The 21,013-nt window shown below is 45.8% G+C and overlaps 1 protein-coding gene across 1 annotated transcript; it reads right to left on the reverse strand.

The window, feature by feature from the left end:
• Nucleotides 1–476: 476 nt before the first annotated feature.
• On the reverse strand, nucleotides 477–5,337 carry LOC130370302 (putative nuclease HARBI1). Its single transcript, XM_056576031.1, has 2 exons — nucleotides 3,072–5,337; nucleotides 477–2,939 (listed from the first exon to the last, which is right to left on the reverse strand). Exons 1-2 carry the CDS (start codon nucleotides 3,742–3,744, stop codon nucleotides 2,566–2,568), a joined length of 1,047 nt encoding a protein of 348 aa, XP_056432006.1. The 5' UTR covers nucleotides 3,745–5,337; the 3' UTR covers nucleotides 477–2,565.
• Nucleotides 5,338–21,013: the final 15,676 nt, after the last annotated feature.

Here is a 21,013-nt window from a genome sequence, read left to right on the forward strand (position 1 = left end):
CGCCAGGGCAACCGCAAAAGGTTGCTGGACCAGATCCAGCAGGACGATAATAGTATTGAAACTCTTGTCGAGAGAGAGAGAGAGCTCCGCCTGAACCGGGAAGAGGATGATGCCTCAAGATTTGGTGCCACAGTGGCGGACGTGGTGAGGCAAATGCCTCCAGCGGCTATGAACGCAGCCAAGCGCACCATATACACCACCTCAATAGACATTTTAATGGAGGTGTCACACTAAATTTGTACCGGCTGCCAAATTTGTACCGGGCGCGTCATCCATACGTAATCCATTCCAAACCTGCCTGCAACAGATTATCGCGTCGTCCGTTGCTGGGCAGGTTTCAAAAAACATTTGCGCTCATGTTGCCAAAGACGAAATAACATAGTACAGTTAACGGATCACTAGATAACACTTGTTTTTACTTTATATTTGTATTGTATTTCATTTTTTAATCAATTTAGCTAGTAAACTGAGTGTTCAAAGCGGGTTTCATAAAACATTCGCGCTCATGTTGCCAAAGACGAAATAACATAATACAGAAAACGGATCGCTAGATAACACTTGTTTTTACTTTATATTTGTATTGTATTTCATTGTTTAATCAAATTTAGCAAGTAAACTGAGTGTTTAAAGCAGGTCAAGGACGAAATAGCACAATACAGATAACGGATCGCTAGATAGAAGGTTCGCGAACCTTTCACGTCATTCAACGCGATCGCCCGTTGCCAGGCAACGGACGACGCGATCATCTGTTGCCGGGCAGGTTTGGAATGGATTACGTATTGATGACGCGCCCGGTACAAATTTGGCAGCCGGTACAAATTTAGTGTGACAGAGGCATTAAAAAAATGCTGAAAGCCCCATGTAAAATGCTCCTTACTGCTGAAAGCCCCCTGTCAATGTTCTTACTTTTATTATAATTATATTTTTTGTACTGTTCTCACTTTTATGTGTGTTTGTATTGTTATAATATTTTTTGCACTGTTCTCACTTATGTGTGTTTTTATTGTTATTATTATATTTTTTGCACTGTGCTTGCTTTTATAATTTGTATCTATTCTATATTTTGCACCTTTTCTTGTCTGTTTTAATAAAAAATTGTTTGGTTGTGAAACAGGAGTTTTACCTTTTTCAATTTAATATACACTGCTAAAAGTTGGTAAGGTCAAGACAGAACACAAAAGCCAGCTAATGGGTTCTAATAGCTCAAGCTAAAAAAAAAAAACATTCGCCAGGAGCTATGTCTGACGACTGCATAGAAAGACACAAGACCAGGAACCTAAATGTAACAGGTAAAATCACCAGGTCGTTATCAGGTCAGTTGTGGTCAAGTGCCACACGACCGCTCCCTTTGGGGTGAAAGACTTGCATCGAATCATTTCTCACTAAACACATTCGACAGGAGCTATGTCTGACGACTCTACATAGAAAGACAAAAGGCCAGGAACCTTAATGTAACAGGTAAAATCATCAGGTCAGTTGTGGTCAAGTGCCACACGACCGCTCCCTTTGGGGTGAAAGACTTGTATCAAATAATTTCTCAAACCTAAAGCAGCTGTATAAGTGTTTATACAGACTGCTTTTATAAAATACTGGACTGATCATATGCCTAAAGACACTATGCTGTTCTTTGAACTTCATATTTGATTTCTAGTATTATTTGAATAGTATGTGTCTGGCACCTTGTTTGTATGAAAAGTCAAGATAAAATAACACAACAAATAGGTATCGAAACAGATGTTTTTTATTAACAAATCCTAGTCAGTGTATACAGTAGGCTCATCAGGTGCGAAGTGTGCCACAGGATACTATTTCGTTCTGCCATTGAACCGCTCCCCCAGGCGTCTGGAAGAACTGCATAATGTCATTCCTCACAACCTGGGCAGCTCTGGTGGCACGGGTCCTGGACATCTGTGGTGTCCAGTGGCGATTTCTCTAAGACTGCAAGGGAAGCTCGGCTTCCGCTAAAATTTCGAACATTAAATTGTCAAATATGTATTGTTGTGTTAACATTTCATTGACTACAAATTCGTTAAAATACGTTCATGTCGAAGACGAGTTCGATAAGAATCTTATCCAAGACTGACTCGATTTTGTTAACTTCTCATACATTCCCGTAATGTCAATGCATTAGACCGTAGAAGCCGAGCGTCCATTCACTTCAATGAGACTGCATGGAACAGTTTTTTTCATTGCCTCGAAACTCGACAGTCATTGGATAAATGCCCAGATTTGTCCCGCCCCCGGACGCTCAGCGTCTCTGGGGGTGGATGGAGCAGTGGGCTGGCCTGGGCTAGCCTGGACGCTGGGCTTCCGCGTTTTGATTGGAGGATCAGTCGAAAGTCTGAATCACTTTTTGATTGACAGCTATTTTGAGATATACACAGTCACTTCACTATCTGAGTTCAGTCTCATCGCGGATTTTGCAAGTTAAGTCTCATGACAAACTGCAACACATTTCTTGGTATTTGCTTGGCGAAATTGCTTCCATTATTAATTTCTTACACTGTGAATGAAACACATTTATTGTATTTCCTTGTTTCAGTTTAACATACTTTCCGCATTTCCTTAAATAATTTGACAACTATTTTGATATAGGCCAAAAATGAGCTTCCCCTCTTTAAAAGACCAGCAGCCGCCACTGGTGGTGTCAGTGATAGACTGACGGCGCCACTCACCAGGCGTTACCGATCCTCCTGACTCTGCATCAGAGTAACCATCTGGTATGTAGCGGCCCCCAGATGACACATCCGCACAGGCTAGGAAATTGTGTAAAACAACACAGGCCTTGACAACATCAACAGCTTTATCTGGCTGGAACTCCATTGACCTGCCCAGAATCCGCCATCGTGCTGCCAAGATGCCAAAGGCATTTTCAATGACCCTCTTAGCTCTGGAGAGTCTGTAATTAAAAATCTGCTTTTCCCTGCTCAGATCTGCACCTTTAACAACAAAAAACAAAACATGCAGAGTTTTACTTACTTATTAGAACACGTTGGCACCACAACCATATAGAGAAGATACTACGTTCTGTCAAATATCTATGCAATTAATTCTTATGGTTTGTGTCATACCTGAAAATGGACGCATGATGTTCGCGTGCAGGGGAAAGGCAGCATCAGCAAGAATTACGTGGGGGGCATCGATCGTGGTCCCGGGAAGAAAAGCTGGCGGCGGCAGGTTCAGCTTGTCTTCGAGCAGCCGTGACCCAAATTCGCTCTCCTTAAAAACACCGCCGTCGCTCTCCCGTCCATATCCCCCGATGTCCAACATAGTGAACCGATATCGAGCATCACACATCGCCATCAGGACAATAGAATGACTTAGTTTGTAATTGAAGTAGTCACTCCCGGCATGAGGTGGGGCCTTGATGGTAACGTGCTTCCCATCGAGGCTTCCGACACAGTTTGGGAAGTTCCACTTTTGCCAAAAATCCTCTGCTATCACTTCCCACTTGCGGGTGGAAGGACAGGGCAAGTATTCTGGCTGCAGAGCTTTCCACAATGCCTGGCAAACCTCTGACACAATGCCGGACACAGTGCAGGAAGCCAGTTTGTAGCTTTCAGCTATAGCCTGCTGGCTTCCACCAGAGGCTAAAACTCGTAATGTCACAGCAAGTCTCTGGGCAACATCAATTGGCATGCTGTGTGTGCCACAATGCAGTAAGTGAGGTCGCACACGACAAAGAAGGTCATCAAACCTGCATGCCGACATTCTAAAATACTGAAAGTGCTTTGCTTCGTCCATATTCCTCAATGGTAGTACCAGTGTTGCATATTCACCAGTACTCCACCTCGATTAATTCAATGGACGCCAGTGGCGGCGCCAGGGGGGGGCTAGGGGGTGCTAGAGCACCCCCTAGATTGGCCATAGCACCCCCATAGCACCCCCAAGAAAATAATGGTTTATTTATTATTGTTATTTAATTTCATTCTGAGTTCTTAATAAAATTTATTGTGTGATAATAATATTTTAATCACAAAAGAAAATAACAGATTGAAATAAACAGATTGTTCACGTAGCACGACACAGACACGTTGCGTGCGTGAACGTGATTGTTCAATGAGTAGTAGGCTAAGTAACAGTAATCCTGGCGATCGGTCAATTTTAAGTCAAGCGTTCACAAAATCACGAAAATGGATCGGTATTTGATCCGAAAAATTCCTCGAGTTGAAGAAGACGTGCAAGAGGTAGTGGATTTCGATTCTGATGTAGAAGAAGAGGAACGTCCTGGTCCAAGTCAACCCTTCACCTCTACTGAGGGCGCTGCTAGCCATGATGCTAGAACCCTGGGTGACTTAAGCATGAGGATGGTCCGAAAAGACCAATATTACAAAAATATCCAACTCGGATGTTTGGAGTCCAGCAAAGAAGTTTCTGTAAGAGCTGGATGGAACCATATCCGTGGTTGGAATACAGTGTATCTCAGGATGCCGTCTTTTGCTTTGCCTGCAGGCATTTTCTCGGTGGAGGAGTGCACGGGTTTCATCGGGAGCCAACGTATACAACCATTGGCTTTCATAACACTTTTTGATCTCTTATTATTGTGGTTTTGAGTGCCTACTGCTTGGTTTCATTCATGTTTTGATTGTGACCTAAAATAATATACTCTTTTTGAAAGCATTTCTGACTCTTTGCCTGTTTAAGTTAATTCTATCTGACATTCTAATCTGCCGTCTTTAGTTAGAAGTGTATTGAACTTGGTATGTTTAGTTTAATTTGTCGCTCATGGTAGTGGTGACCTGGTAGTCATCTGGCGCAAACTTTAATCAACACACTGAAGTAAGTGAAGTATTTGGGATTACGTTATCTATAACATGCTGCATCCATTTTGACCGTCGGAGATGAACGCGGCTTTGTGCGCGTCCGTCAGAAGTAGCCTAATGACAATAATAATACGATCGATTTGAATGGCGCTTTTTATGTACCCCAAAGACCCGTTAGAGAGCAAACGTGTAAACATATGTGACGATATGGTGGGGAGGTGTTGTAGTAGAGAAAAATTAGACTCATATGCTATCACCCTAATTTCATAGCACCCTCAGTAAAACGCCGAGCACCCCCATAGCACCACCAGAAAAAAATCTCTGGCGCCGCCACTGATGGACGCACATCCCATCTCCCTCTCCGTAAAAGTTCTTCTCGTATCCTTTTCCTCCTTCGCAATATAATCTTTTGCTTTTCAATGCTTATCAGCTCCAGCTCCCTCAACTGTCTTCGACTCAACATTGCAGCCAAGGCTGGGGTGGCGTTGGGTGAACCGGACGAGGACGAGGACGAGGAAGATCCGTTTCGGGACGGCCTCCCGGATTACGCTGCTGGTGTGGAATCACGCTGAAGAGTGATCGCGTCTTTTTTTTAACCCCCCCCCCCCCCCCATGTCACTAAACATCCCCGTCAACGTGACCAATCCCCACCATATCCCAGCCTTTTAAACAAGCCTGCGATTTCCAATTCCACGCCCACAGATTCGTTCGTTGCTCCCCCTACTGTTCTTGCGGAGAATCCTCTTGCAACACGCGCAATCCTTAAGGAACCTTAAAGGAACCGTAAATCAAAACTTGTCTAAAACAAGTCCCTTGTGTAAATTACGTGCTTACGTCTCTGCGTCTAAAACGACCCTAAATCGGCCTTAAGCCGACATATATCAGTCCTAATCCTGAATGCACTATGCGATCCACGGCATTTCCCCCCTGAAATAATTCCATATGACAAAAAATGAAAAATAGCTTGTGTGACAACTACATTTATCTTAATGGGCTGATTTCTGAAACATGCTTTGCACAGCAAAGAGAGCCGACTTAATCTGATTCCGCATAAAGTTTCCTTGATTGGCTATAAAAGACCCTCCGGAAAAAGGGTAAGGCCTCTAGAAACGCGCAGTCATACAGCGCTACAGGCTGCCGAGGGAGGCCATCAGACAGCTGCTTGGGGCGATCAGGCAAGACCTCAGACCCAAGAGAACTTTTTTCGGTCGTTCCGCATCCCACAAGTGGCCGGAGTCGTGGATGGAACTTTGATTCCAATTCTCACGCCCCACGTTGATGGCCACGTCTACATCTGTCGGAAGGGATATGCCGCTTTCAACTGCCAGGTGGTGTGCGACCATCAGGGCATCATCCTGGATGTCGTAGCGAGATGGCCTGGAAGCACTCACGAGTCACGACTCCTTCGTGTTCCGCGAGTCCTCCATCGGACGGCTGGCTGCAGCCTCCAGGGGAGAGTGGCGGCTCCTCTGAGACAGTGGCTATCCGCTTAGGCCTCACCTGTTCACCCCAGTGGCTAACCCCGGAGACGTCTACGAGGAACGGTACACCGAAGCCCACCGTCTGGCCCGGTGCATTGTCGAGCGCACGATCGGCAGGTGGAAGTTGCTCTTCCGATGCCTCCACAAGTCCGGCGGAGGGCTCCAGTTTGCGCCAGCCAAGTTGTGCGCTGTGATCTGCGTGACAGCAATGTTGCACAACATTGCAGCCAAGGCTGGGGTGGCGTTGGGTGAACCGGACGAGGACGAGGACGAGGAAGATCCGTTTCGGGACGGCCTCCCGGATTACGCTGCTGGTGTGGAATCACGCTGAAGAGTGATCGCGTCTTTTTTTTAACCCCCCCCCCCCCATGTCACTAAACATCCCCGTCAACGTGACCAATCCCCACCATATCCCAGCCTTTTGCCTGCTCCTTTTGCCTTTAATTTTTTTTTCATTTCTTTCATTAATTTTTTTTTTCTTTCATTCATTATTTTTTTTAATTTAATAAATTTATTTAAGGCTATGTTTCATGAGTAGCCTATGTCACAGTCTGCAAAAATCCCCCCACTTTCTCTCACACATTTTGAGTGCCCTGCCTGCGCAAACTTTTTCTGGACTGTCCCGTTTTATTTTGGCCATTTTAACATCTTTATTAATAAATTAATTAATAATCTTTATTAATCACCAAACTAAGAACATAAAGGCGCAATGCTTTTCAATAAAACGCATCCAATACACGGAATGTCCGATGGTGACGCCACTGAGGCTATAGTAGGCTGACGATGCTCTTAGCGTCCTACGAGTACCTACGAGTACCCCTGGAGTACTCGTTAGCTACGAGCGTTTTCAAGACGTTCGTTACCAACGATGCTTTCGGGAAACGCGGTGAAAACTCTACGATGCCCTTTCGACACACTTCACGATCCATTAAGGCTAACGATGCTTTCGGGAAACGAGGCCCTGATCTTTAGCGCCCACTGTTTGAGAATTTAAGCAACATACAGACACTGAAAACGTCTCTCCAAACTCTATTTGTGACACATGTGTACAGTGTAGTGACGCTGCTAGCAGGGAGCAGCAGAGAGCTGCAATGACGGCGGTCCACTGTAGTCCATCCCAGGTTTTGCAACGCTACTTTTCTTCAAAAGATCGCCCAAGCAGTGTAATACATTGCGTTCAAATATGTAACTCTGAGTCTGGAATAACATATTCATTCATTCATTATGGATCTAATCATTGTTTCTGTACAAATCCAGTCTCTGGCCACGGCAGCGCTCTCACTCCTTACGTCCTCCTCCTGTATAAAACCAGAGCCCGTCTACGAAGAGCCTGGGCACTCCCTATACGCCCCATTGTACCGATTTTGGTTGTAGTTCCATGAGACATCCACTGGGGGTGATCGCGGGCGAGTCCAGATTGAATGGGAGTCTATGGGGCTAAACGGCTAATTATGCCTCTTTCACCTGCTTGTCGTTGAAATATCGCAAATTTTATTGCAGATTCCGCAAGTTCATTATAGATTATGGTTCAAAAGTCAAATGAGTGAGTACTTATGTCCTTTCGATTTCTTACAGTTTGGGCCGTTGTTGGCCATACACGCTTGCATTCTGCTAATGAACGCTGATTGGTCAGGGACGGACTTGCGACTGATTACGACCAGAGACCCCTCTTGACGGCATCTGAAGCTGAAGAGCATTCAGAAACGTGTTAACTCAATTTTTGCGTACTGTATTTATATTTTCCTGCAGGCCCTTTTATATTTTAGATAACCTCTCTCAATTTCTCTCTCGTTCTCGTACCTCTAATAAGAACCTCATTGTGGAAAAGGATTGTTTTTTGTATTTTGCGTTGGACAAGTAAACCCTTTAAAAACATCACGTCGTGGTCCGGTGGATTATTATCGTGGATAGTGGATGAGGTATGCGAAGAAGGGAAAACGGAGCGTCAAGCTGAAGCTTCACATTAGAAACATTGTTGGCCGTACATTAGTCAAAAAAGGTATGGTGAAAGTACATGGGCATAAATGGAATTTCTTCAATTTCTTGTGTTCAATGTTCAATGTGTTATATACATGGTAGGTACGGTATGACCACCTTAAATAATACAGTCAATATCCCGCTCAATATCATTTAATCTGTCATTGTCTATTTTTCGAAAATAAAGATAGTTTAAAAAAGAAATGCCTCGTAAATGTGCAATGATAAACTGCACTTGCAGTGGAAACGGATTGTCCGTCTTTTCGTTTCCCAAGGACAGAAAAAGGTAACGTTCTTGCTTGCTCCTGTATGAATGGTCCTAGGCTACCTGAGGCTTCACCTGGTAAGGAAAGTGGCGCTGGAGCCCGGGTAATATCGCACATGGCTTATTCAAGTTGCGCGCTAGACATTCTCTAAAGTGTCGAGACTCAAGCACTTAACTTACCTTAACCGATTGTTCGATACAAATGGTTAGTTAGCGATTTAACAACTTCAACATCTGCTATTACAGTCGTTATTTTTTTGTAGGACTTGGGCTAATGACCTTGCACAGAGGGAAAACCATCTACACCACTTGTCATTGATTTCTATGCATTCACTGATCTTTACAGATGGGTTTGTTTTAAGCCATTGAATATAATTGCTCTGCCATGCAACACATTATAAGCTACACATGTTTGTTAAATGAGAAATATGGTCTGGGTCACATTGAAACAGTAACAGTTGTATAACAGTAATTATACAAACATACCAACATTGCAACAGGCAAGTTTATTCAAACATCACACTAACAAGAACACAATAAGAACAGTAACTAATAAAAAAAAAAGAGAAATGATTTAACAACACTGAACATACTGAACAGAGGCAGGGGAAAAGGACAGAGGAAGAAGACTTGTCCGTTGTCACAGCATCAAGGTCCGACTGTAGAGATCAAGAAAGGAAGAGGCATGAGGAGAACAGAACACTGCTCTCTAGCAGATTGTTTACTGATGTAAACTAAATTGATGCAGTCTTAAATTTATGATTCTAATCCAGGTTTCTATTTTAGGAGAAAGAAATTGCTCATAATCGTTGCGGGAAAAGGGAAGTGCTTTAGAAACTGCCGTAAAGCAGTACCTCTGACAGTATTACAGTGTGTGACGTCATCGCATGTTTTTAACGCCTTTTTAGAAAAGATACGTGACCTTAAAAAATGCAATATTCAGCTGAGTTTATTATCTTAGCCCCACCCTTTGATAGAAACTTTCAAATTACTTGACAAAAAATTACATCGTGAGAAAAGTGGATTCTGAGGATAAAACCCCGTTGGCTCCCATTCATTCTGGACTCGCCTACGAGCGCCCCGCGTGGTCAAAGATTATTACTGCAACCAGTCCAGAAAACCGGAACTAACCCGCGAGTGCCAGTTCTCCTCATATTAGACATTCTCTGATAAAACCTAATATGGTCCAGACAATAATTGCTTACGGCCATGCCACCCTGACGCCCCCTACAGTGTCGGAGTACGTAGTGTTGGCTGTATACAGACGCATGGTGAATTGTTTGCTCCTGTGTTTTCGTTATCCGGTTCTACAACCCCGTTTTTTGTGTTTTTTTCGTCCCCCGCAGTCGTGGACTGTTGGGGGATCGCCCTGAGTTACTTTTGATTCCCAGTTTTTCCGTGCTTATGGACCTGTGGAGGCAAGAATGATCCGGGGCCTAGCTTCGGCGAAGCCACTGGGAGAAATGAGTGCCGGCAGCGAGCTGGAGGGCTGGAGAATGGAGCAGTACGAGAGGTGGAGGAGGACGGAAAGAAAAAGGAAGAAGCTGGCGGGTTGAGAGGAGGAAGAAGTAGTGCGGAGGAGGCGGGAGGAGAAAGGAGAGAAGGAGAGAGCAGTAGAGAAGGAAATGGCAAGGTGGCTGGAGGCGGGCGAGAGCAGGTGGTTGGAGGAGAAGCAGTGGACAGGACAAGTAAAACGGAGCGCAAGTACGAAAAGAAGCTCACGGTATGCGTGGAGCAGTGCGGGGACATGATACCAATTGGTGAACTAATGAAGGCCATGGCAGTTGTGTGTGGAGAAATAAGAGCATGTAGGGTGCTGGCCCTCGGAAAGCTGGAGGTGAAGGTGTGCAGAGAGAGGGGGAAGGACCGTCTGCTTGACGGCTTTAAAGTCAATAACGCCAGAATAATTGCTAAAGAACTGTGCAACAATAAGCTGGTGGTGTCATTTCTCAACCTGCCAGCGTACATAACTGACGAAGAGATAATTGACAAACTAAGTGGGTGGGGAGTCCGGGCGCTCTCGCCCATTAAGAGGAAGATGTGGCCAAGCACAAATATAGCAGATGGCACAAGGTTCGTACGTGTTAAATTTAATGAGATTGTGCAATCCTTGCCGTACTCCACAAAATTCAACACTGCAACTGGGATTGAATTTTTCAGAGTAATCCATGACCGCCAAATGAAGGTGTGTGGGAGTTGTATGCAGCCTGGCCACATCCTGCGTGAGTGCCCGGACTTCACCTGCCACAACTGCGGATGCCAAGGCCACTACGCACGGGAGTGCGCCACAGGGGTGGCAAAATGTCAGACGTTCCGGAGGAGGGAGAGAGACTGCGTATGCCCGGTGGAAGAGGACAGCCAAGGGCCGGGGGAGCCGGACAGTGGCGAACCGGGGGCGCCGGACGACGGTGGTGGCGAGGACGAGGAGGGAGAGAATGAGGACATGGACGCGAGCATGGACAAAGACAATGACTCTGGGGGGGAAGACCTCCCCTCGTTGCTGGAAGAGGAGCTCACCTCGGGCCAGCCTGCAGACCTGAGCCTGAAGGGAGAGCTGAGCGAGGGCCTGCCACAGCGGCAGGGAGACAACAGTGGAAGAGGCAGAGGTGAAAAACGGGAAGGGGTAAACTGTACTAAAAATGACTTGGGGCAATGATGAGGTGGGGGAGAGTGGGGATTTTGTTGATGAAACTGTGAGGGAGGGGAGCTCGGGGAGTGATGTGGACATAGAGGAGCTAAGGGAGGCGAAAAAACGGAGGGGAGTGGGAAGAAGAACAAAAATAGTTAATTAACTAATGAAGCTTAATGGCTCTTTTTCGTTGATTTTTCCTTCTTTTATTTTTTATTATTTATGGCCTTGGTTATAATTTCTCTAAATGTTAACGGTTTGAGAACCGAGTGTAAAAGAAAAGCCATTCTAGATCTGAAAGCCGATATTCTGTGTTTGCAGGAGACTAGATGGGATAACAACCTACTTAATACAAGCAGAAAGCTGTGGAAAGGCCAGATTTATGTTTAAGAAGGGACTCCCAGGGCCAGGGGAGTGGCGATTTGTTTTAACAGTGATAAAATAACGGGGATTAATTTAGTTCATAGAGATTTAGAGGGGAGGTTGATAGTTGTTGATTGTGTTTATGAGGGGAGGGTACTTAGAATAGTTAATTTACATGCACCCAATGAGGAGAAGGAGAAGAGGGTTTTCTTGGCTGGTATGAATGTGTGGTGCAACTCTAATTGTATGATTGTGGGGGATTGTAATGTTATTTTGACAAACTGATGCATCAAGAAACAATACATTCAAAGGGGACAGCACTAGGCGAAACCTTAGGGATTTAATGGAGAACAACCAATTGGTTGATAGATGGAGAGTCCTACACCCGTTGGAAAGGATTTTTTCAAGAAGGCCACTTGTTGCAAATACTCTTAAACAGAGTAGAATTGACTTAGCGTTAATACAAAGTAGAAATGTAAATTTAATTAAGAGACTCATCACGTCTCTACATTATGGCTTTAATACTTAACAATATATAGTTTGATTCCGTCGTCCTCCATTGCTCGATTCAACAATACATTTTGGCTTTTTATGACTCCCGGATCAAACCGCAGCAAAAGCCTTGGACTTTCCTATCGCCAACATGCCTCTGTACTCGGATATCTCAGGCACGGAGACTGGGAAATGCACAGACTGCACCAAACTGCGACAGACAGTGGCTTTATTTGAAACGAGACTAGCAGCATTAGAAAAATGCGTAGTACTTCTCCAGGATACAGTGCCGAGGGTGATTTTGCTGAGCTAACTCAGACAAATACACAACAAGATGATCAAAGCTACACTGTATCCTTCCCGAAGCTGGACAAGAGAGAGACAGTTCCAGCTGTATCTCACTGGCACAGAGTCGGCGCTAAGCCAAAACAACATACCAAAGTGAATCAACAAGTTCCCTCAACGCCAAATGCTAAGCTACCCAAAACTAAAGTTGCATGTATCAGCCGGATTAGCCCGTCACTGATGTAACCCTGCCGCTGAAGAACTGGTCCCTGCCACTTCAAAAGCCAACGAACGCGCCTGCCACCCATGCACCCTTGAGCCCCGAGATGCGTCCGGACAAACAGTGGGGACAGAAACAGACCATGAACCCGTCGCCAGAGAGGCGAGCTGTGCATGCGTCGGCCACCCGTGCACCCCTGAGCCCCGAAATGTGTCCGGACGGACGGTGCGGTCTACCACCGCCACCTCAAGCCAACAAGGGCCCATTTCACAGAAAGCAGATGAACCAGACACTCTGATTATAGGAGACTCAACCATCAAGGATATAACCGGTAAGAAGATCAAAACATGCTACTTCCCAGATGTGATGGTTAGTGATATCAACCAGAAACTAGCCACAATCATATTGGATAACCCCAAAATCTCACAGATTATTGTGCATGCAGGACTTAATGATATTCAAAGAGAACAGTCAGAACTTCTGAAGAGGGATTACGCTGATCTGTTGAATACACTGGACAAAATACACATTAAGTCATTCATCAGTGGACCCATACCAGCAGTTGACAGGGGAATAAACAGATTCAGTCGTCTACTTGCACTGAATACATGGCTTTCCAGAGTCTGCAATGAAAGAGGAAGGGGCTTTATTGTCAATTTCAACTTGTTCTGGGGGCGCAAATATCTTTTCAGAGCAGATGGGCTACACCCAAACAGGTTAGGCTCAAAACTGTTAAGGGACAATCTTCTCTTCTCGCTTTCCCACAAATCTCCATGGTCTGACGCACAGGCCACAATCAGAGCACAGGTCGAGAAGAAGCGAGACTACAGCCTCCCTGACACATCTACTCTGCCACTATCTGCCACACAGATAGCAGACAGACCAAAGACCTTGAAGAGAGACAACAGCCTGCCCGACACCATGGACACCGTGCCTTCCCCCATCGCTGATGTTGGCTTGGCGAGGAACGGCCACCCCCCTCCTCTGCACTCCCCCATCGATGATGACCTCCAGCCTCATCTCTCCCATAGCCACAACAACAACTCCAGCTCCACTGTCTTCTCCCTTTTCAGTTTTCCAGCTGAATTTAAGAAACTGGAATATGTTTGCATCAAACTTGCATCTGTGTCAATGATAGCATCGCCACGTCATGGCCACAGTCTGATAACACCCAAGCGGAGGGAGCCCCAGCCCCCCCCCCCCTGTACTGATAGTAGTAGAGTATTACAGAGACAAAAAAGGGTTCAGCCGTAGAAAAATAAATAAAGGACGTTTCGCATAATCTGCTGAACCTAAGGTTGCCTATGTCAAAACATAGCAACTTTTGCATTCCTGCTTTAACCACTAAGAGAGTAAACAAAGGGAAACTTAGACACACTGCTAACCTCACAAATCTCATACATATTGCCTCCAAACCAAAAACAACCTTAAAGCCTGTCAACAACACCATCAGGATGGGTCTACTTAATGTTAGGTCTCTTAATAACAAATCATTTTTAGTTAATGATTTTATTACCACCTCTTAACTGGAATTTATGTTTTTAACTGAAACATGGCTGGAACAAAATAACAGTGCAACCGTTCTGATAGAGACAGCTCCTCCCAACTATAACTTTTTTGATGCATGTAGATCTGGAAAAAGAGGTGGAGGGGTTGCTGTTATATTTAAAAATGTTTTTCAGGGGAAACAGATGTTACTTTGTGATTTTCCATCATTTGAATACCTTTGTGCTGTATGCTCCCCCAGAGTTCTCCTATTAATTATTTACAGGCCACCCACATACTCTGCACATTTTTTCGATGACTTCACAGAATTATTGTCTAGCATCTCCACAGACTTTGACTGTCTAGTTATAACTGGTGACTTCAATGTGACTGATTTGTGTGACAAAAAAAAAGTGTGCAAAAAAACGTTTTACCATTTGACACATTTGAACTGTCTCAACATGTGAAAGAAACTACTCATTGTAAGGGGCACACTCTAGACCTGGTTATCACAAAGGGCCTCAATGTTTCTGATCTCTCTGTGACTGATCCTTCCTTGTCTGAACACTTTTTGAAAGTCATGGATGTCATTGCACCTTATAAGGTTAAAACAATTTCTTGAAAGCAAAAGGCACCCTGGAGAAAAGCTTAATCTGTAACAGCACAGAAAAAATAATGCAGGAAGGTTGAACGCATCTGGCGTTAAACAAAACTTCATATTCACTGTCACGAACGCCTTGGCTCAAAGGCGTCGAACATAGGGAAACAGACACCGTCGGGTAACGCTCAATACAATAATGATATTTATTGACAGACAGTTTCCATAAATACACACGGGCGCAGAGAATACATTGCGACCGCTGCAACCAGCCGTCAAACCGCGTCTAGAGAGAGAAAACGAATTGGGCCACAGGACGCTGCCTTTATCCCCGGCAGCCAGCACACGGCTGCGTGCAATTCCCTCGTTACACCGGGAACACTCAAGCTCCTCCTACAGGCCAAAGAGAGCAGTACAACACATAAACAGCATACAAGCCTATTCCTATACCCTACAGGCAGAGGGAGGAATAGGGCTAGCGCTCAATGAACAGAGCGGGGCGTCACATCACTCCCCCCCAAAAGACAGGAGCCCACCTCATTGGCTTCTGGGAAAAACATTACAAAATACCAACCACCACAAGTTATTTTATCAAGTGTATATCCTTGCCCACATAAACCCATAAAAAAAAAACATTTTTAATAACACAGAGGCGCAGAGGAAGACACACCTGTTCCAAAAAATGCACATCAAACCAACAGCCAAACACTCCACAAACAGTCATACTCACAACCTTATTACCGCCTCCACTCTCCCGTATATCCGGCGCCTGGATACACGGGACACCTGAAGCAGAACAAAGACATGACAGATAGACAGACATTCATCCTCACTCCATTACATTTTCCCGGCCACGGTCATACGGTGTCTTCATTCTCGCACGACCCCGATTTTCGCTCGCCATCTTCCATGCAAGGAACAGCTTGCAACGAAAACCTTGGACATGGTCGGCCAAGCTCTCTGGTGGTTCTGTACCGCCCAACTCACTGCCCAAGACAGACAGAGGTGTCCGCACCCTGTGACCAAAGACGAGGTCACTAGGACCAAATCCCATACTTCCCTGCACGACTGCCCGTGCCGCCAGCAAGAGCCATGGTAAACACTCTGCCCAATCTCGCTTCAACTCAATGCCAGACCCTGACTCCGGCAGGGGCCCAACAGTCAATGATCAGGTGCTCAAAAGGAGTACCAACAGATTGGGTATGCACCACCACTTGACTGGACGCAGTACCTGCAAGAGGCAACCCGTCTTGGATAGAACACTCATGCTCCACACCCTGATCATCCACAATCATCGCATAGCACCCCTCCAAGGTGGCGCCCTCTTTCTGAGCCTCAATGACCCCATCCACAGACAATGGCGCTGGTAACACTGAAATGACCATCTTCGCCAACGTCACAGGAACACCAGATGAATCCTCTACCTGCGCACGAGCCACAGCACGAGTCACCGCGCAGGCAGTGAACACCTCCGGGAACTCCTCAGAACACTCGTCAGACTCAACTGACAGTTCCACTCCTGTAGGCCTACTGACCACAGGCGTTGGCGGAGATTGAAAAGGAAAAACTCACGTCCCAAATTGTTGCCCAAAATCAAATCAATGCCATCCACAGGCAGCGAAGGACGAACAGCGATCGTCACTTCTCCGTTTATGAAACCGGAATCTAGTTCGATCCTATGCAGAGGTACAGGAAACGAATGCAATCCAATTCCCCGAATCAAGACCGCATTGCCAGTGTCTGATGCTGGGGAAAAGGCGAGCACAGACTGACGGATTAAACTTTCTGAGGCTCCAGTGTTGCGCAAAATTTTGACTGGCACTCTCCGAGAGTCACCAACCAACGACACAAACCCGTCACTAACAAAAGGAGCATAAACAGCGTCAGGAACAGTCGGCACCACACACAAGCTTTCATCCCCGCCCGATACCGTAGAACACTCGGAACGCAACAGTTCGCCCGTACCTCCGTTCGCACCCTTCTTGTGAACAAACCTAACTGAGGACACACAACCAACCACTCCCGTGCTGGTCGTTGGCTGTTTACGGGCCAAATCAGGACAATCACGTCTGAAGTGCCCTGGCTTGTGGCACTCACGGCAAGTATTGTCAAAATTACCATCTTTATTTTTTCCGCCAGATCCAAAATTAAACCTCCCGGGAGGTCCTGCGTAACCCTGACTATAGCGCAGTTGGAAAGCCGGTTGCCGCTCTAGCCGATAATCTTCGCGTGGAGAGAATTCACGCGGGTAACTCTTGTGTGTCAAGACATAGCCATCGGCAAGAGAACTAGCCTCAGAGACAGTTTTCACCTTATGTTCGTTCACATAAGTAGCCACCCGTTCGGGCAAGATGTTCTTAAACTGCTCCACAATCATTAAATTACACAACGAATCAAAATCATCAACACCCTCAGCTGCAAGCCAACAGTGGAACAAACTGGACTGCTCCCTGGCTGCCTCAGAGTATGTTTGTTCTTCCGACTTTTGATGATTCAGAAAACGCTGTCGGTACGCCTCAGGGACAAGCTTGTATGCTTTCAGCACCGCCTCCTTAACCGTTTTATAGTTTTTCCGATCGATTGCGGACAGAGCGACATACGCCTCTTGGGATTTCCCGTACAAGGCAGTCTGCAACAATAAAACTTGGTCCTCACCAGTCCACTCCAGATCACTAGCGACACTTTCAAACAGGGAAAAAAAAACATCTGGGTCCCTCTCATTGAACTTAGGGAGAAACTTAACCATACTCGCAAGACTCGATGGCTGCTTGGAATTCCCATATTTCCCCTCCGCCATCAGGTCCAGGCGAAGACGTTCCAACCGTAATCTTTCCTGCTCCAACAAACGTTCCTGCTCCCTTTCCACCGCGTCAAATCTTTTGTGCTCGAGTTGCATTTGCAAAATAACTTTTTGCTCCTCAAAAGATAGCCCACTATAAGCCATAGCGGACTCAGATTTCTGACCGGGCGACTGCTCCATAACTGGATCGACAATCGGAGAACAAAAGAAGGGCAACACGTCTTTTACCTTTAAACTCTCACAAATCAAATCTACCAAACGGTCCTTCCTGGCAGTTCTCGGCAACGTAATCTCAATGGAATACCGTTCTGCAACCTCTAGTAACTGCTTAACCGTTAGTGTTAACAACAAGCTCTCCGATGGAGCTTCCCAAAACGCATCCAATGCGCTCATAACCAACCTTCCATAACCCAAACGAAAAAAGAAATACGATCCAAACAATGATCAACGCGGCTAGCACAGTAGGGAAAACCAATTACAGAGCGTCCTCCTAAACATTTACCCCCCGCCTAAACTCACCTATCTTCTGACGGAGTCCAAGAACCGTGGATTAGTGAACAACCGAAATGAACACCCACCAATACCGTCAGATGCCAGCCATCCCGACCAAAGTCGATGCAGCCTTACTCTGCAGCGGTGAACTCCGGTCCAGACTCCGTCTCCGGAACCTATGACCCAGCGCGGAGGCGCTCTAAATGGGGACAGCGTTTGCTCTTGAAACCAGCCACCCCACTATGAAAGCCGCGATTTCACCCCGCAAAACAAAACTTATGAAATCGTGCCTAAATGAACGTTACCGCTTGACAGCGCAGATCTCCCCTAACAACCAGGCGAGTACACAGCAGGCTCAAACCACGCCCACTACTAGTTTCATTCACAAAAACTCGCCAGTTAGCACCAGACCTACTCACCCCACGCCACAACAGGCCATGGAACTCCAAGTAGCCTAGTCTAAGTTACCGCACGTCGCTATCACAGCCAACATGGGCCTTAAACACTGCTTAAAGCAGACAGTTACCGGATCTTCTGATCCCGGACGAGCCCCCAAATGTCACGAACGCCTTGGCTCAAAGGCGTCGAACATAGGGAAACAGACACCGTCGGGTAACGCTCAATACAATAATGATATTTATTGACAGACAGTTTCCATAAATACACACGGGCGCAGAGAATACATTGCGACCGCTGCATCCAGCCGTCAAACCGCGTCTAGAGAGAGAAAACGAATTGGGCCACAGGACGCTGCCTTTATCCCCGGCAGCCAGCACACGGCTGCGTGCAATTCCCTCGTTACACCGGGAACACTCAAGCTCCTCCTACAGGCCAAAGAGAGCAGTACAACACATAAACAGCATACAAGCCTATTCCTATACCCTACAGGCAGAGGGAGGAATAGGCCTAGCGCTCAATGAACAGAGCGGGGCGTCACATCACCATATCTACAAAGAGAGCCTCCGTGCCTACAATTTAGACTTAAAAAATGCTAGAGAAACATTTTTAAACATTTTATAAACACTCCAATATCATGAAAACCAACACTAATAATGCAAAAACCCTATTTGCAACTGTTGACAGACTGACCAACCCCCCAACAGAAATTCCACCTGATCTCAATTCCACGCAGAAATGCAATGAGTTTGCAGCTTTTTAGTGATAAAATTGAAGGTATCAGACGCGCCATCAATATCTCCACTTCAAACAAAATTGTTGGACTACCACCCTGTTCAGGGAAAAATAACGTGGCAAGGATGGCATGCTTTAATGTTATAGACTCTCAAAATCTTGTGGAAACTGTGACACAACTGAAGCCATCCACCAATTGCCTTGATACTATACCTACCAACCTCTTTAAGAATGTTTTCGACTGCCTAGCAGTAGACATATTGCAGATAGTTAACAACTCTCTCCAGTCAGGCAATTTCCCAAAAGCTTTGAAAACTAGTTATTAAAGGCCCACTATGCAACTTCGGGCATTTCTTCGCTGTTTTCTTGGTTTTGGCACGCACATTTCTCTACACAGCGCCCCCTAAAGCTTCGTAGTAGATATTTCACAACACTGTCGTAACAACTCGTTGACGTCCCTTCCCCATGCACTTCTACACGAGCCATGTGCTTTTGTTTTCAAAGAAGCCGGCGAATGCGCGGAGCATTGTCCGAAGTAGATGTTCATAGAGTGTAGGCAAGGTTATACATTTTTAAAATGGTGTATTTGCATTGCAATAAACATAAATCCATCATTTTTTATAGTTGACGGGGCGAATTTATACCCTAGGTTATAATTGTTTTATCTTAGGTTGAACAGAACAATCAGTGTAAGAGGTTTGGCCAACATAATAATCGAAATAAACAAGAACCTGGATTCGGGGATTCAGACTGTATCTGGGGGACGAGACAGACGAACAGCAATACACCCATGGAAACAAAGGTGTTTATATGGTTGCAACCAAGCAAGCTAGAAACATACAGGGCTCACAACAAAACGGTCGAGAAAACAATTTTCACAGGGCTCAAAAAAATGGTTGAGCAAACACATGTGTACAGAGACTATCAGAATCAAGAATATTACGCAGACAAAGTTCACCCAAGGGTACTTTCAATTTCAAAAGCAACACGGCCGAGTCGGCGTCTGATTTGCAGTCTTGTTTTTCTTTCAGTTCACGCTATTCCTGAAAAGCTTGCCCAACGTTTACTCGTGTCTGGCCTCTCTGTCGGTCTGTCTCCCTTTTCTCTTCTTCTGTTCCTCCGACATTGGGTTTCTCTGTCTCTTTTTAGTCGGCTGATCTATGATGAATATAACAATCCCTTAGTGACTTGTGTTTACATCGAGCCGGTTCCGTGTTTGTGGGTCTGTGCCGTAAAGCAATTCGTTACTGTAGTGACCCAGACCCTTGCACAGAAGCATACGGCCTACATCTTTCTTTATTCTGGGTGGAAATAGTAACATAGTTACGCCATTAAATGCGTTTATGGAAACATTTTTAGCGAGAAATGTGCATTTTACTTTCATAATGTTCGCTCGGTGAATGTGAAGGATGTTTGGTTTGATAGTTATGACGAAGAGTGAACGCTCCGTTCACTTGCATGGACAGAGTCTCTGGTTGCTAAACAACCTCAACGTCTTGGCGGACTATTTCTCTGCTGGTCAACACTACGAATTCTGGAAACGCACCAGACACACCATGTGAAGTTATTTAACCCGATTATCGTTATTTATGAGTCCTTAGCCCAAGTGAAGGAGTTCAAGTACCTCGGGGTCTTGTTCGCGAGTGAGGGTACTATGGAGCGTGAGATTGGCCGGAGAATCGGAGCAGCGGGGGCGGAATTGCGTTCGCTTTACCGCACCGTTGTTACGAAAAGAGACCTGAGCCGCAAGGCAAAGCTCTCGATCTACCGGTCGATCTTCGTTCCTATCCTCACCTATGGTCATGAGGGGTTGGGTGATGACCGAAAGGACGAGATCGCGGGTAAAAGCGGCCGAGATGAGTTTTCTCAGAAGGGTGGCTGGCGTCTCGGGATAGGGTGAGAAGCTCAGTCATCCGTGAGGAACTCGGATTAGAGCCGCTGCTCCTTTACTTAGAAAGGAGTCAGCTGAGGTGGTTCGGGCATCTGGCAAGGATGCCCACTGGGCGCCTCCCTTTGGAGGTGTTTCAGGCAC

This window comes from Gadus chalcogrammus, chromosome 17 (genome assembly GCF_026213295.1).
Source record: "Gadus chalcogrammus isolate NIFS_2021 chromosome 17, NIFS_Gcha_1.0, whole genome shotgun sequence".
NCBI classification, from domain to species: domain Eukaryota; kingdom Metazoa; phylum Chordata; class Actinopteri; order Gadiformes; family Gadidae; genus Gadus; species Gadus chalcogrammus.